This window comes from Malassezia globosa (genome assembly GCF_000181695.2).
Source record: "Malassezia globosa CBS 7966 chromosome Unknown mgl_sf_10.1, whole genome shotgun sequence".
In the NCBI taxonomy this organism is placed as follows: Eukaryota; Fungi; Basidiomycota; class Malasseziomycetes; order Malasseziales; family Malasseziaceae; genus Malassezia; species Malassezia globosa.
The window spans coordinates 260739-277102 of NW_001849861.1; the positions used below are offsets into that span (position 1 = coordinate 260739).

General features: G+C 53.7%; 7 protein-coding genes across 7 annotated transcripts; 4 read left to right on the forward strand and 3 right to left on the reverse strand.

Moving 5' to 3' along the window:
- Positions 1-193: 193 nt before the first annotated feature.
- Positions 194-1180, forward strand: MGL_3678 (uncharacterized protein; the record flags this gene model as incomplete). Its single annotated transcript, XM_001729159.1, has 1 exon — positions 194-1180. The coding sequence occupies one exon, from the start codon at positions 194-196 to the stop codon at positions 1178-1180; it is 987 nt and encodes a 328-aa protein (XP_001729211.1).
- Positions 1181-1967: 787 nt separating this feature from the next.
- Positions 1968-2939, reverse strand: MGL_3679 (uncharacterized protein; the record flags this gene model as incomplete). The annotated part of the gene is made up of 1 exon (XM_001729160.1): positions 1968-2939. The coding sequence occupies one exon, from the start codon at positions 2937-2939 to the stop codon at positions 1968-1970; it is 972 nt and encodes a 323-aa protein (XP_001729212.1).
- A 562-nt stretch (positions 2940-3501) lies between these two features.
- MGL_3680 (uncharacterized protein) lies at positions 3502-4737 on the forward strand (the record flags this gene model as incomplete). Its single annotated transcript, XM_001729161.1, has 1 exon — positions 3502-4737. The coding sequence occupies one exon, from the start codon at positions 3502-3504 to the stop codon at positions 4735-4737; it is 1236 nt and encodes a 411-aa protein (XP_001729213.1).
- Positions 4738-5098: 361 nt separating this feature from the next.
- Positions 5099-6235, reverse strand: MGL_3681 (uncharacterized protein; the record flags this gene model as incomplete). The annotated part of the gene is made up of 1 exon (XM_001729162.1): positions 5099-6235. The coding sequence occupies one exon, from the start codon at positions 6233-6235 to the stop codon at positions 5099-5101; it is 1137 nt and encodes a 378-aa protein (XP_001729214.1).
- Positions 6236-7217: 982 nt separating this feature from the next.
- On the forward strand, positions 7218-7568 carry MGL_3682 (uncharacterized protein; the record flags this gene model as incomplete). Its single annotated transcript, XM_001729163.1, has 1 exon — positions 7218-7568. One exon carries the CDS (start codon positions 7218-7220, stop codon positions 7566-7568), a length of 351 nt encoding a protein of 116 aa, XP_001729215.1.
- A 256-nt stretch (positions 7569-7824) lies between these two features.
- On the reverse strand, positions 7825-11148 carry MGL_3683 (uncharacterized protein; the record flags this gene model as incomplete). Its single annotated transcript, XM_001729164.1, has 1 exon — positions 7825-11148. The coding sequence occupies one exon, from the start codon at positions 11146-11148 to the stop codon at positions 7825-7827; it is 3324 nt and encodes a 1107-aa protein (XP_001729216.1).
- A 1307-nt stretch (positions 11149-12455) lies between these two features.
- On the forward strand, positions 12456-15977 carry MGL_3684 (uncharacterized protein; the record flags this gene model as incomplete). The annotated part of the gene is made up of 1 exon (XM_001729165.1): positions 12456-15977. The coding sequence occupies one exon, from the start codon at positions 12456-12458 to the stop codon at positions 15975-15977; it is 3522 nt and encodes a 1173-aa protein (XP_001729217.1).
- Positions 15978-16364: the final 387 nt, after the last annotated feature.

Here is a 16364-nt window from a genome sequence, read left to right on the forward strand (position 1 = left end):
TGCGGCGTCCATGTGGACCTGAAACAACACTTCTTGATGCTGATCGTTTCTGGTCAGGCGAGCCACTTGAGACCGGTTTTTCATTGGTCCATTCTGTAACCCATATTGTTATTGCCGTCGCACCCAGTCACATGTCAAACAGAAATTCTAGAAGTGTCCCTGCGCTACCACAAACAATTGAACACGACTGGGCATGGATGGGGAGCCATCTGGGCCTAGGTCTTCAACAGACATTGGTCTAACAGAAAAACGATGGGCTGTTCCTCTGCTTGTTCGAAACATTTCTGTGCATGCAACGGAGCGAGACTTGCGCGTATTGTTCGAACAAGCAGGCCCCATCGGTGGCATGGAAATGATGCCGCCGGTCCTTGTGCAAGGACAGCCCAAACCCACGTACGCCTGGATCCAGTACATGCGCCAAGCTAGTGCTGATATGGCCATTACATACTTGCAGGGATTCATGCTGGCCGGCTTGCCTCTTTTTCTGGAGTGGGCGGGCTCGCAAGATGTCGGCACACAGCCTATCGCTATGCCAGTGCCGGTAGTAATGCCGTCTATAACCCCAGAAGCTCGCAATATGCAGGCACTTCATACTCCCACCACTTGCCTTTACAGTGTCTTTGTCGGTGACCTGGATCCTGAAATCGATGATACCATACTAGCTCAGACATTCTCTGGCTTTCCTTCGATGTACGACGCTCGAGTCATTCGTGACCTCCGGAACGGACACTCACGGGGCTATGGGTTTGTTCGTCTCCGCAATGAGCGCGAGGCTATGGAAGCTATCGCCAACATGTCAGGACAGTGGGTCGGCAGCCGAATCATTCGTGTTAACTGGGCTGTTCGTCCTTCTGAGCCATTTCCGTCCGAGACGCAGCGTCCTGCAGAACCTGAGCCAAAGGTCGCTGATTCATCCTCGGATTCTAAAACATTGTATGTGGGAAATCTCCCAGACAATGCCAATCTCCCAGACATTATGAATATTTTCTCGTCCTTTGGAAATGTGATTAATGCGCAGATGTTCCCCGGCAGACATTACGCGTTTGTCACCTTCCAATTCTCGTCGGATGCCAACAAGGCATGGGACGCCTCTCAGTCCAATCCACCGAACATGGCCGGTCAGACACTCAAGGTGGGCTGGGCTCGTTATTCCACGCGGAACCCGAGCTCTCGGCGCTAAAAATGCATGCAATCATAACAAGCTTTTCTTTGCTTCTTAATGGTCACCTCGCCTCTCTATCATTCTCCAAAGCTTTTTGTTCTCTTCTTCATTACACAAGCGATTCATTTCTGTTCCAACTTGCTTTTAATTTCGATGGTTTCATTTTCGCATATACACGGTTTCCATTTACATACAATTCATAAGTGCATGTCCAATCAATCATCATTACGGCCGACAAGATCTTTGAGGACCCGATACAATGCTAAAGAAGCAAGGGCACGTTGTGGTAAGTCATACATATATATAGATACTTTGCTTATAGTCCACGTACTTGATTCTGAAATAGTCGCGCTTTCTTCCGATTCACCATTTACACCGACGCACTGAATCCCAAGCTCGTTCAGCGCTTCGACGCACGGATCCACTGCCCCTTGTCGCACATAAACTACATGTGTGATAAAGTCAGTGTGAACAAAAGTATTACAGTCATTTGGTGTATCCACTTGCATAGTCCGTTTCAGCGACCGAACAATCGCGCTGTGCGTATGTGAGAAACGTGACACTGCAATTCATTACGCACTTGACAAAGTCGAGCCCAGTCATGTTCGCAGTTTCTCGATCGTGTTTCGAGTTGAGAAGCAAGACTTTAAATTGCAAGGTTGGCGAGCGGGCAATGGCCAAAGGAATGCCGCGTAGGACCAAACATGGTATGACACTCGTCCAAAGCGAGCCACATGAGTAAATGAAGATTTTGCTCCGTTGCAACCCGGTCAGATAGGATGGATTTGGAGCAGGAAATACCTCATTACGATAGGACTGCTGTAAGAAACATGCCTTGAAGAAAACGACGAGGAAGAAAAAAGCTGTTACATACATTGACATAGAAAACACCTGCTTGTAAGCGGGAATAGAACGTACGATCAATAGGCGATGGAAGAGGTGGGGCATCTTCCTTCGCCACATATTCAATGTTACCTGATGACTCAGTGAGCTCTGTGATTTCTCTAGGATCATCGTCTAGGACTTGGTCTTCTTCGCTGTGATCTGAGTCATCAATACTCAGTGCACTTGAGCCGGCGCGTGCAGCACTGTGAGATTCCATTTGGGAACCCAGACGTAGTTGGTCCAGCTGGTTCTGTGTCATCGACTGTGGACCGAACCCAAATACTGAATCCTGCAATTCAGAGACACGACGATTCATAGAACGTGAGTGTGAGCTCAGACGGCGGTGCCGCGTGCCCTCATCAGATGGATGTGAGATTTCGCACTGCCCCACCAACAACGAGCCATCCTTGAGATCCGCAGCAATTGTTGTGGTCTTATTTGTGTTGACAGCGGGCAAGACATCACAGCTCGACAACACGAAGGGAATCTCAGATACAGCAGCAAACATGAAAATCGCACTCTGGATCGAACGAAAAAATCGTTGCATCGACGCCAGAAAAAAGTTGCCGATGCATCCGCCACGAAAGTTGAAATTCCTGTGCGCACGGTGTAAGACTTCACTTTGAAAAAGCACAAGAAATCCACGAATGCATTCACGCTTATCGGGATCAATGCCCCGCCACAAACGATGTTTTCCCTCGATAATCTCCATCCATTCCTGCTTTACTTCTTTGTGTGAACCATGCAATGGAAGTCGATGAGACATAAGATGAAACACAGCCTCGCGAGAATCGGCATACCCAAGTTGTGATGTGCGATCTTTCTGAGTCATAGCAAACGCCGCGAGCCGGACAAGCCTGGAGCGGATGTCGCCTATAGAAGGCCCACCCATCACACGAATAATTTCTGCATTAGTGTATTTTGGATGAAGAACGTACCAGATGATGAGCCTGACCATGATGTATACCCCACCGCGCGAAAACATGCAAAGATATGTATTAGCCCTGCGGACCACGAGTCAACACATACCGCCATTGTCTGAAACTAAAAGAAGCGTCAATTGATCAAACCAGAGCGTGTATTGCGTACCTGGCAAAACAAAAATAGCTGAAGGAGTAGCACCCACAAGGTTGTTGTATCCGCTCCCACCACTGACCACAATCACTTGGCCCAGATCTCTTGCATTGTGCATCGTGCTGTCCAGGAGCGAAAAATTGATAAAACAATCTCAGGATCCAGGTACGTGGAGGCATGTGCACCCTGTGTAAAAACCAAATGAATTGCGTCAACACGCCGCATATGACGGACGCAACGAGAAATTCGCTTGGCAAATGCGACGAGTGCTTACAGCACCAACAACATTGGCTGTAGCGCGAGCAAGTATGTCAACTTCCGGAGCTATGCACGCCCCACCGAGTCCGCCAGATCCAGCAGCTTCCGCTCCATCCAAGAGAATGCGTCCTGATTCGCGTACAGTGACGAAGCGTGATCGAAAGCGCATTCACAACTTACAAAAAGCATACCAAAAACAAGTTTCAAAGCATGGTGAGCCGCCAATATTATTTGACATTCTCGACCTTATTGGTAAATCGCGTGTGGACGAAATTTTGTCAAAGAACCAAGAGTTCGAGCGCGTACCTCCCTTCGGACAAGAGATCACCGTGAAAATTGAACGCCTAAGTTCGCATGGAGATGGCCTTGCCCTGACACCCCAGGGCGACCGGCTTCTAGCTGTCCCATTTGCATTGCCAGGAGAAGTTGTGCGTGTGCTTCCATACGCGTCAGAGCGTTTGTATTTCAAGTCGCGTATTCTTGAGTTATTGGAGCCAAATTTGACGATGCGCGATCCGAGTCTCGTGCAATGTCGGTACTTTGGACAGTGTGGCGGGTGCCAGTACCAAATGATTCCCTATGCACAGCAATTGGAGATAAAACGAGAAGTTGTACGACGTGCCTATGCGAACTATTCGAGATTAGATGCTTCGCTTGTGCCGGACGTTCTGCCGACGATGGGTTCGCCTGAGACTATGCACTATCGCACGAAGCTGACGCCTCATTTTGATCTTCCCGCTGTGCTTCGCCGGACGCACGGCACAGACCTGCCTGTAGATATGTCTGTGTCTGTACCGATTGGATTTGACAATGCCACGACAGGCCGCGTTATGGACATTGAAGAGTGTCCCATTGGGACGCACGTGCTGAATGAGGCCATGACACACGAGCGACAAAGAGTGCGGGATTCAATACGCTCATACAAGAATGGTGCTACGTTGCTGCTTCGTGATTCGCTGTGTTCAGCTGATAGTGATGCATCGACTGTGGTCACAGACCACAAGGCAACAGTGCATGAGCGGGTGGGGGGCACTACATTTTCGACGCCGGCAGGCGCCTTTTTCCAGAACAATCGCTCGATTATTCCATTGGTCATGGACTATGTCAAGTCGCAGCTTCCATCAAAAAGTAGCCCGCAGTACTTGGTCGACACATACTGTGGCTCTGGTTTGTTTGCGATTTGTCTTGCACCTCTGTTCGATCAGGTGGCCGGTGTGGAAATCAGTACTAGTTCGATCGAGTGTGCCAAGGCGAATGCAAAACAGAACAACGTGCAAAATGCGACTTTCCTTGCAGGTGAGGCGGAACGTATCTTCTCGGTATGTATAGTATGGACTATGCATATGACTTACAGGTGATGAAGAATATATCGTATCCGCGTGAGCAGACAACAGTCGTCATCGATCCGCCACGCCGCGGCTGCGATCAAGTGTTTTTGGACCAACTTGTGGCATTACGCCCGCGAAACATCATCTACGTTTCTTGCAATGTTCATGTACGTTATGGTGACTATACTTACAGGTTAGACACAGGCTCGTGACGCAGGACTGTTGCTTCGAGCATGTCCATCGTATCAGATCCGAAGTATACGTGGCTTTGACTTTTTCCCACAGACGCAGTACGTATCGCATATTTGTGGGAATCGACACAGCCGTCCTAACTGACACTTGCGTGCGTCAAGCCATGTCGAAAGCATCTGCGTGTTGGAGGATACATCGCTTACCATGGCAACAAACACACGAAACTCACTGTAATAATCAGGTTGCCCAGCATACCTATCCATGAGAATGGGATACCCAAAGCTACGTCCGTGAGCTGGACAATCACAGTGGTGAGCAGACACGACATGGATGCTAGGACAGGCCCCCACAGAGAAAGTAAGATCGCGAAGCAGCCATTGAAAAGCACACCGCATACGACGCTAAGTGCAATCCACAGAAAAGTTCCCACGTGCTTAGGAGCTTCCAACGACTCGCCCCCTGTCGCATGCATGATGACCAGTGGGATCCATAGAAGAGCGAACGTGATAGCCCCAATGCCCGTGGTCATGGCAATGGGATGCAGCCCAAATGGAAGTTCGCCTTCAGGCTCCGTCTCTTGTTGCGAGTGCGTAACATCATCGTCTGCGGACGAGGGCAGTGGGGCGAACGAGCCGAGTGACTCGTCATGGGGTATCACAGTGAGCCGTTTGTAAAAAATCTCGTACGCAGCCATGGAAATGGCACCGACCAACGCAAGCGCATCGCCTAACAAGGCATAAGTAATGACCTTTCCACCAGTGAGTCCTGCGACAATCGCGGGTTGTGTTGTCCCTCCGTACGCGGAGATGGCCACTCCTAGTACACCAAGCAGGACAGCGACCGCCTGCAGGTAGGACCATGGTTCTTGGAGAAAGTAGACCGAGAACACGAGCGCCCATAGACTAAAAGTATTGTAGATGGAAGTGATATTAGCCATGCTGGTGAGTGGGACGGCAAGGAACCAGCTGACGGATGGAACTGTCAAAGCCACCGTTAACACAAGCAGAATGGCAAGCAGTCGCAGCACATCTGTGGATGCACGACGTCGTGGGGTATCTTGTGGACCAAACGCGAAATCCAGTTGCCTTCGAATATCACGGCGCAGCAAGGAGCAGCATTGCGTGGTCGACCGCGTCGTAAACACATGGATGAATCCCAGATAGATCGGCAATAAGAACACAAAGCTGCTGTGCGTTACGAACAAGAGAAAAAGTGGCTTCTGGTACCCAAGTGTGTGCTGAATGTACTGGATCGACTCTGTTTGTACCGTGTAAGCAGCAAGAATGCAAAGAAAAACGATGATCGAAGCAGGCCCACCAGGCAGGCGCTCCCACATCGTCGTCGTTGTCGCCCGTTGTTATTGTCGTCCGGGCTGGTTGGTGGAGAGCAACATGTCGGACCTAGCGAAAATACACCCAGATTCATCCTCGCCGCCACATGACCCAACAGCGGAGAGCGTGTCTGACCTTGACATTTGTTCCTTAGTTGCGGCATTTACGCTGCGCCTTGGCCCCATATTTGGACGCGCATCTAGGACGTTGAATCGGATCTTGTACGTGCGCGACCCAAGCACCTTGATCTTGGGTACGATGGCAAAGGTAGTGGGACCTGAGGATTGGACCGACCTTGATGACGAGGCCCAACGCAAGCTCCTAGACAAGTGGGGAATGATCGTTGAAGGAAAACGCAAGGCATTTCGCGCAGATCCAGCGTATACTATGTGGTCAAGTACGTGGACGCTTGGAGCCCGTTGCTTACTTGAGTGCTGCAGACATCCTGGGAGCCATATATTTGCGCAAACCAAGGTGTTCACAACAAATATTATGCCTGGGCATTGGATCAGCCTATACACCAGCTGCCTTAGATCAATGGGCATTTCTCGAAGACATATGTGACCATTTCACGCAGTACCGAGGATCAAGGCCTCACCTTACTGTATATGATCCACAGTTCCGCGCGGCTGATAAGGCATTTCTGCGTCGGCAACAAGCACATCTTCCGGAGGAAAATTACGTACGTACGGGACTGGAAAGCATTGACTGCATGCAGTGCGGCGCATATGAGTTAAGAGAACCAACGTTTGTGTACATGCCGCATTGTCCGAAGGACATGTACGAGGCTCTGTTGCGTGCGAATTGGCACATGGACAGGCTTGCACAACTCGTGCTATGTGGGAACGAGCTGAGTATGTACATGACAGACATGGCAGCTTATCCCTGTATTGAAAGAATAGGTGTGTGTGTGTGTGTGTGTGTGTGTGTGTGTCCGCACGCATGAAGGGGGTGGCTAATGAGCATGATCGCCGCCGATACTAACGGATGCTAGCACCCTATGTACGCTCGTACAGTATACCCACACTACCAGTGACCTGCACAGGGGCACTCGATGGCAGTGTACAAGTGTTCTTCACAGAGCTAGAGGGTGTCCAAGAGCCTACATCAACTACAAGTGCATGGACTTACCAGCCGGCCCGGCGGAAGGCAAGACCACGATCGCGTCGCTCCAAACCACTTGGTACTTCGTCAGAGCCACTCTCGCTGACTGAAGAGGCATTTTGGACACTACCACCAGCCAAGGCCGAGTATGGACCTGAGGTCCTCACGACACCTATCCCAATATCGCCCAAGCTCCACGGCACAGACGAACGCATTCCACAGATCGATCAGTAATTAGAGCAGGGAGAAGGGGCGAACAAGGGAATGGAGCAAGGCTTGAAGGCAACAACGTGAGAATCCTCAAAGTGGGAACAGAAAGAGAGAAATGAATGAATCTATGAGTGAAATCAAAATCGGCATGTAGAAGTACAACCGCTAGGTAGCAAGGAAAAGGAGGTCCACGTGCTGTATGAGGTCTGTGGTGGTGTGAGCTAGATATACTCGAATTTGTGTGGACTTACACTCAACGACTCGGGCATAGGTGGGCGTTTCAATGAGTTCCATCGCTGGCTCTTTGGAATGCATGATGGTAGCTGTGAACGGTCAGCGGGAGATAGGCATGACAAAAAAGATACGCACGTCCAAAAACGATGCCCAAATTGCGTGCAGTCATCCTAGTTGATGTATTGTGATCATGGATGACACGGAGATGCACGCACAAGCGGCGCAGCGTCTCGTAGTGAGGAACAGGAAGCTGACTCAGAAGGGAGCGCATCGATGCGATAGAAAGAGCGCCAGGTTTCTCCGCCAGCTCGACAAAGCTAGAGAGAGATTCGTAAGGAATGAGGGGGTCTGGTAGCTCGCGCAAGTAGCTCTTTAGCACACCTGCGATGGCCGACACATCGTTGAACTGATCAAGATCGCATAAATCAAACGAACTCCCGCTATCAAAGAGCTGGATGATTTGTCGCTGCTGCTGCGAGCTGCCTGACTTGCGGTACAGACCCTCGTCCTCAAGGCCATTCGCTTCGATCGCAACCACACAGTGACTGACGAGCGCAGGCACTGCGGTTCCCTCCAGCTCGACCTCCTCGATGAGCGACCGGCCCATCATGGAGTTCTTCGACCCGGGTCGCGACATGGGCAGCACACGTGGCGATGAGAATGACAGCGCTGAGGTCGAGGGAGATGAGGAGGACAACGGCGGATGCGCCGTTGTCGCCGCGGCAGACGATGCCGATGGCTGCGGCGGAGGCGATGTAACGCGACGTGCAGGGACAGGAGGTGGCTGCATATCCCGCGCGGGTTTGTACGAGACGGCAGGTGACGAGGTGCCGGGAGGATGCACGTCATTTACACGCCTGCCCGCCTGGTATGGCGGCGTATCGGCCTTGGGCGTCGACGCATTGTTCAGCACATATGATGGCGAAGAGGCGCCTTTGGGCGTTCGCGCAAGCTCATGGGCAGGTAGCAGGAGTGTCCCGCTGAGCGCGTTCAGTTCCGACGCGGCAGGGATGCGTGGCTTGATCCAGCGGAACTTGCGTGGCGAAGGCAGCGGTGGAAGAGATGCATCGCGCCGCACCGTCTGTGGGCCGGCGGAAGGGGCCGGCGGCGCGGGAGAAGCAGACGGTAAAGTGTCCATCGCGGCTGCGGACACAGGCGTCGCATTTACCGTCGGAGTGTACGTTTCAGGCGTGTAGGATGATATCGACGACGGCGCACTCGAAGGGCCAGAGCCCATTGTATGAGCGGAGGAAAACGACAAGCTGGGATCGCCCTGATTGGATACAGAGCCAGATACGTCGGGGGGGAGTTGCCCATCGCCAGTGGCCATGGGTGATACAGGCGGCAGCGGCGGCAGATCGGGTGACGTGGGCAGTTCTTGCTCCGGGAGCTCGGGCGACCCACCTGACTTGGGCGCGTGCGACGATAACGAGCTGGAGAGATGTACTTGCGCCGAGTGGGAGCGACTGTGAGACGGTCGCTGTGCGGCGTGTTCTTGGGAAGCAGGCTGCTGCACATGAGCTGATCCCTCAGGATCAGGGTGCACAGAGGCTGACGACGGCACGGACATGACGGACACAGGTGAGCCAGCGCTGGTTCGCAAAGGTGTGTCGCCATAGCTCGATGTAGGCGCCGAGGATGGGGCGAAGAAGGGCGCATGCTGCTCATGCTGTGGTGATGGACGAGCAGAAGAGGACAAGGAGGAAAAGAGCGGTCGTGGCTCTTCCAAGCTGGGCCGAGGACTCCGCGCTGGCAAGGGTGGGGAAGTGACATGAGGCGACCAGTCGGACAGGGACGTGTCATGGACCGAGAGGTCCGACGCAACAGGGCGATCAGATGCGCCGTGGTTCGGGATTGAGACTGGGTCCGTTGACGTTTTGCCGGTGCGTCCCCGGGGACTCCTTCCTGGACGGGCTGCCGCGCCGCTTCCCGCTGCGGAAGCGGCCGCTGGAAGTGACTCGGCATCGACATGGCGGACATCGTCCCCGCCAGGCGCAGACACATGCCAAGGCTGAGTGCGACTGGGCGAGACAGATCTCGGTGGAAGTGGTGGTGGTGGTGGTGCTGCTGCTGCTGCTGGTGCAAGCGGGAGGGAGGACGTCAACGACGACGTTGACGGTGACGTACGCATGACGGGTTGCAAAGAGGATGATGATTCCGAGAGTTCAAGACTAGAGAGATGAGCAGTCATAGCATCGATGCGTTCGGCCAAGGCCTGCGACTCCTGCATCAGAGTCGAGTGCACTTGGAGCATGGGTTTAAGTTCCTGTTGGATCGACTGTCGCGTCAAAAGCAGAGACTCGAGTTCCCGTCGGTATTCCCACTTGACAGTATCGAGATGAGCCATCAGCGACGACAGCACCAGCTTCACGCGGTTGTGTACAGACTTGTCATCAGAAGCCTCATACTGCTGGGCGGCTGATTGGATACCAAGCAGCTCAGCAAGTGCAAGATGCCGCTGCAGCTCCAGCTGCGTTAGTTCATCGATAGCAGCAGGAAGGACTTCGTTGGATGGCGACGGCGGCGCTGGTGGTACGCGAGGCGATAGCACCGATGGATCCTGAGAAGACGCATTCTCGTCGTCGGGATTCGGCGATGCTTTGGCACTAGACAGCCCCAGTGAGGCAATAGGGCTCCGAGATGGGCCACTGCCAAAGAGGGAGCTGCGGCGTGCAGCAAAGTCGGGCGTTGAAATAAGCGCCTCAAACTCACTGTCGTACATCGACAATGAGCGCAGGATCTCTGACTCTGTCACAGAGCGTGTATGTGACCAGAGATCGCTGATCGTACTCGATACTGTCGGCTGAGGTGTCATGCGATGCGGCCGGCTTTCTTCCACGGACGGCGTTGAATGGCCCGTCTGATTCGCATAGTACGCTTGCAAGATTTCTGACTGGATCACATCTGATAAGCGTTCCTGGGTGTGTGAGTCGTTCGACACGCGTCGAGAGACACCGCCATCTGAAAGGCCCATGGGCGTTGCAGACACCGAATCTTGTGCAGAGTCCGTCGTAAGAGCATCCACTGGTGCTAACGCTGGCATCGATGCTGGTGAAGATACCGGCGCTGATGCTGACATGGGTGCTGGTGCTGGTGCTGGTGCTGGTACCTGTGTGGGAATAGGGATAGGCGAAGAGGCCGGGTTTGGCTCTGGCGCAGATGTGTGATCTTTGCCAGGCGCTTGCTTCACCATTGACGGAGACGTGGTGCTGGATTCTGGCGAGGCATGCGAGGCACGACCGGGCGTCGTGACCGTAAACGTCGGCTCTTTCTCCATGAGTGGCGTCGTTGAATGCTGCTGGCAATGCAAGCAACGGATCCGCCCGTCGACAGTCGAAAATGTCGTCGAGTCGATGATGTTTTGGCACATCGTGCATCGGAAGCACCCTGTATGATACGGATCCTGGTCTGGGTTCGGTCAGTGCCAATGAGCAAAATAGACGCACCACATAACACGACTTCATCCGTGATGGGCTCCCCACACGCCGTGCAGTTGAATGTGCACCCACCACACATAGGTTGTGAGCCCACCAACAGGACATTGTCTCGTTCGAACGGCACTTGCCGTCCACATGTAATGCACGTAAAGCACTGGATATGCCAATACGCGCCTGCCATGTGCACAACGCCGTCCGCCGCTTGTTCATCGGTGATTTCGGTCCGACACGTCTCACAAAGGACCTTGACAAACGATTCCGAATGCTCTGCATCCATCTCGCTCATGCCCATTACAGACCCTTCGTGCTCGGCAGGCCGTCCAGGCATGGCCGCCACTTGCTGGTATCGTAGCACAGAGGCTGCGTGACGACGATGGGGAAAGTATGTCCCTTCTACTCTATACAACATTCCTACTTCACACGCGCGCATCGCAATTTACTTGCCCCACGCGCACACACACGCACGTACGCACGTACGCACGCACTGCCCCCATCCCCCTGGCCCTCTTAGGCCGCGACAGGGACACTTGCCACCCCAATTCACGCGCCCACATCCTATTTTCAGCCCGTTTTAATTACGAACGTCTCCCCTATTCCGAGTGTGATCTTATGCTCCACGCAGCATCGCGAGCGAATCTGTCGCCCTGCTTTGCATGGGCTGCCGTTCCAACCTCTCCTCTCGCCCACCCCTCCGTACCGGCTTCGTGCCTCGAGGGTGAAGCAGGCCCGACCCCATCTGCGGGATCCTGTTGGTTGCTGACATATGCATGCATACTGCAGATCCCCGGCCGACATCGATATAGAGATTCTCACTGGCTGCTCAGGTACGAAGCCATTTTTTCCCAGCTGCCACCGTTTTTGGCCTAATAGAGGCGACCACTCACCCGCGTGACCTGAGAGTCGTCGCGGTACAACTCGTGGCCCGTGACGGTCCTCCATTCTTTCGTCTAGGAGGCGGTGTGTGTGTGTGTGTTGGCGTGCGTTTTGCGTGTGAGTGTGTCTGTGTGTCTGTGTGTCTGTGTCTGTGTGCGTGCGTGTGCCGTTCGAGTGTTGAGTAGATACACTAGGGACCACCACCGCGTGTGTGCTCGCTCGGTCAACCTGTGTAGTTGTGTCTTTCTTGACCGACGCCTGTCTTGCCTAAGATAGGCCAAGTCTCTCCTTTTTCAAGTTTGCCTGCCGCGTGCGCTCAGTGGCGCTTCACGCTCCGCGCACAAGGCGGCGTCGCATGGCAGCCACCATGGACTTACATCTCATTGCATTCAGCTTTCCTCGTGATGCCACAGGCACCCAGGTCTCTGATATGGCGCCCACCACAGGCAGTGCTCTGCCACCAGATGCACGTGCTGTCGGTAGCCGCACCGTCAGTAAGGCCGTGCCTATCCCGATGACACCATCAGCCGCATCCTCAGCGAAGTCAGTCGCCATTTCACGCGCACCAGGTGCACATCGTGGTCCAGCGCCAACTTTGGATCGCCACCATGATCAGCACACAAGTCGCTTAGGGTCGTCACCGACGCCGGTTACATTCCGTCTCACTGCATACTCGGATGCTGTGATAGATGCATGCGCAAAGGCCATGGCGACACACCAATGTGTCGTTCATGCATCGCCTTCGTCGTCGGCGGGCCTGAGCCTGGGCGTTAGCAATAGCGCAGGTGGTATCGGCTGCAACAAGAACAACAACAACAACAACAACAACAGCAGCAGCAACAGCAGCAACAGTAGCAGTAGTAGCAGCCATGGCGCTGCTGCTGGCTCTGTGTCTGTCAGCAATAGTGGTGATATGGATCGTCCCACGCAAGGCCCGTCTCCTCGCATGCCATTACATGCATCACCCGCTTCGACACACCTGCCGTCAACGTCTTTAGCTCTGAGCATGGACTCGGCAGAACCAGCGACCAACTCCAGTGGATCGTCGTTCCGACAACCTAGTGCCGAGCCATTCATGGAGCCTGAGCTGCCTCGATTCAGTGCGAGTCTCTGTGGTACACAAGCCCAGGTCAATGATGCTCGCAGTCTGTTGATGCAAACGCTGCCGTTCACTTGGCGCTTGGACATGCTCCTAGAAGCATCTGAGATTCTGCAATACGGCCGAGACGCACTTTGGCCAGATGTCCGCATCCGCTTTGATCAGATCATGCAGGACTCACGCACGCGACTGAGTGTTCAACCCTCAGCTGATGCATCACTGACAACCGATGCACCGACATGTACAACGAGACGCCATATGCAGCGACCGGTCATCTTGACCATCACAGGTGGTCTCGAATCGATCGAATATGCTCGTGTTCAAGTTCTCGTGATGCTGGACGAAATGAGTGGCCTGCACACAGATACCATCGACTTGGACAACAGCAAGTTCTTGCATGTGAATGCAGGCCGAAAACGCTCCGCTATCCAGGCACTAGAGCGTGAATCCCGCGCTAATGTCTACATACCCACACCGTTCTTTGGCGTCCTGCAAAGCCATGTGCCTCCAAAGGTGCAGGAGCGTCGACACACCGTGTTTGTCACAGGGCCGCCGCCTGCCATCGCCCGCGCGCGAGAACTTGTCCTTTCACTGACCAAAAGGAACCGGAACACGGTCTCTCGTCAGGTGTCACTCATGCCGCGGAAACTCGACTGGCTACTCCTTGAACGCCACGAGGCACTCCGTGAGCTCATGCTCGATAACAGCACTTTCCTCGATCTTCCGCTCATCGGCAGCCCGACAGGCCAAGTGTGCGTGCATGGCTCGTCTCGCGTCGATGTCGAACGCAGCATCCGAATGCTGATGCAGATCGTGGCGCCCTGCTATGTGGCAACTCTTTGTCTCATGCCCAGTGTTCTGGATACGCTCGGCCTTTCTTCCAAGGCAGATGCGCGCCCGCTCGCTACGCTTCTCACCTCAGCGAGTGCCGCGTCAGGCGCAGAAGTGGGCTTTCGTAACAGCTGCGTTGACCTGTACGGAACCGACTCAGAGGTTCGTTCGGCCATGCGCTTCTTGCTCCGTCAACCGGCCATCAAGCACTGCATTAGCGAAGTTCGCTTCCAGCTCGAACTCGCTACGGACCACCGCGAATTCATCAGCGGCAAGAAGAACGGCAAAATCAACAAAATCATGGAGGGATGCGGCGTGCGTATCCGCTTCGAGCCGTTCAACGACTACAATTTCCTGATTGAAGTGCTGGGCCGCGAGCCGGACGCTGCGCTTCAAGGACTGAGCCAACTGCAGGAAGAACTCCCAGCAGAAATGTCATTTTTTGTGCCGGAGGCATACCACAAGCGTATCATTGGCGTCGGTGGCAAGAACATCCAACGCATCATGAAAAAGTTTGGCGTCTACGTCAAATTCTCCAATGCCGAGGAGTTTGCCGCGTTGGGCGGCTACATCGACAACGATGACAATGTCATTGCACGCACGCCGTCGAAGAATGCACCGAATCTCGAGAACCTGAAAAACTCCGTGATGGAGCTTGTGGGTCCAAAGGACAAGGACTTTGTGACAGAGGCTGTGCCGGTGCCGCGCAAGTTCCATCGCCTCCTAGTCGGCGAAAAGGGCCAGGTCCTGACTGACATCGAACACCGTACCCGCTGCTCCATTCGCCTCGCCCGCAGAGAATCAGGACTCAACACAGTCTTTGTCGTGGGCCCTGAGTCTCAGACGGTAACGGCCGTGCAGATGCTTCTTCAGCAGGTGCCTCTCGAAGCAGAGATCCCTGTGAGCAACTCGCACGAGTTCGCCAGTATGATCGATTCCCCCGAGTACCACACTCTTGTGAACCATCTGCAGAACAACATGGCAACTACGCTCCATCTGTCGCAACGGAAGAATGCATCGGCTGAAAATGTGTTTGTACTTCGGGTGAGTCATGCCGATGCGGAAATGTTGCCGCTGGCCAAAAAAGCGCTGGACGATTTAAGTGCCAAGTACCACGTCCTGCTTCACACGTCCGTTTCGCCGCCGCCCGCTCCTCCACTAACGTCGGCCGCCCCTGCTGCCGAGGAGGAGCTATACAATCTCTTGCCGCCATTCTCTACCTCGCACCTGTCCCCTTCAAAAGCGGATATCAGTGCGGATTCGGCAAGTATGCCCTCTAGCATGCTGTATGAAAATGTTTCCGTACCTCCATCAGCATCCAACAAGGACCTCAAAGCGCTCTTCGAGCATTCGTCGCTTTCGTCGTCCATGCCTTTTGATGGAAGTGCGGGTAACGTGAATACCCCGCTCGTCTCACCCTTCTATACCCCTGGCTATGCCGACAATGCTGCCCTTTCAGCCCAGGTTTGGGGAGCACCGATTCCATCTCTTCAAGACATGGGTGGACATGCATCGAAACCGAATGTATTTGGCGCCTTTTCCTCGACACCGATACCTTTCCCCTTTTCCCCTCCGACCGATTCAGCACGAGCCAAGGCTGACATGGCACGTGCGAGTCCTGCCGCACCGTTCTCCTCACCTGGTCAGCTCTTACGCCACGATGGCATGAGTGGCCTTGTCAACAGCCGGGATGTAGGTGCATTCGGTTCCCATCCTTTGGCACGCCCGAGCATGAGCATGCTGAATGCGGACATGGGCAACGACATCGACGGATTTCATCCTCTAAGCGATCCTACACCCCGCTCAACTCTGTCGATGATGGGTCCGCCAGGATCGACACCCGGTCCAAGGGGTCCAGGGTCCCACATGCCTCGTTCGGCTGTCTCACATGGCACAGCCAGCGATACCATGGATGAAGTATCGCGCGTGCTTGCACAAATTGCATTTGACAAGCAATAATTTCGCGGTATTTCTTCTTCTTTCACTCGTGTTGTGCGTCCTGAGTCATGTTGGTTCTTGTCTATCTTGCTTTTAATCGACGCTCATTCTTGGCTCCTTCCTACAACGTGCTCCCCCCCAGCGCCTTTCCCCTTAGTACCTGTTTTCTTTAAGAATACCAGCCATACGCAATGTGCATTTGCCCCCATGAGCATCTCGGATTCTCAGTGCAGTCGTAAATAGTGCGTATTGCGTATAGATTCCCATTCACCAAATATCTATCATTGATACTAATTAGGTCAGGATTGACGGCTTCGAAACGAGTCGCTCTTGGAGAAGGACCAGGCTGTGTGCAAGTACGTCGATATATGTACACGTGACTCAAGCCACGAGAAACGTCGACAATTT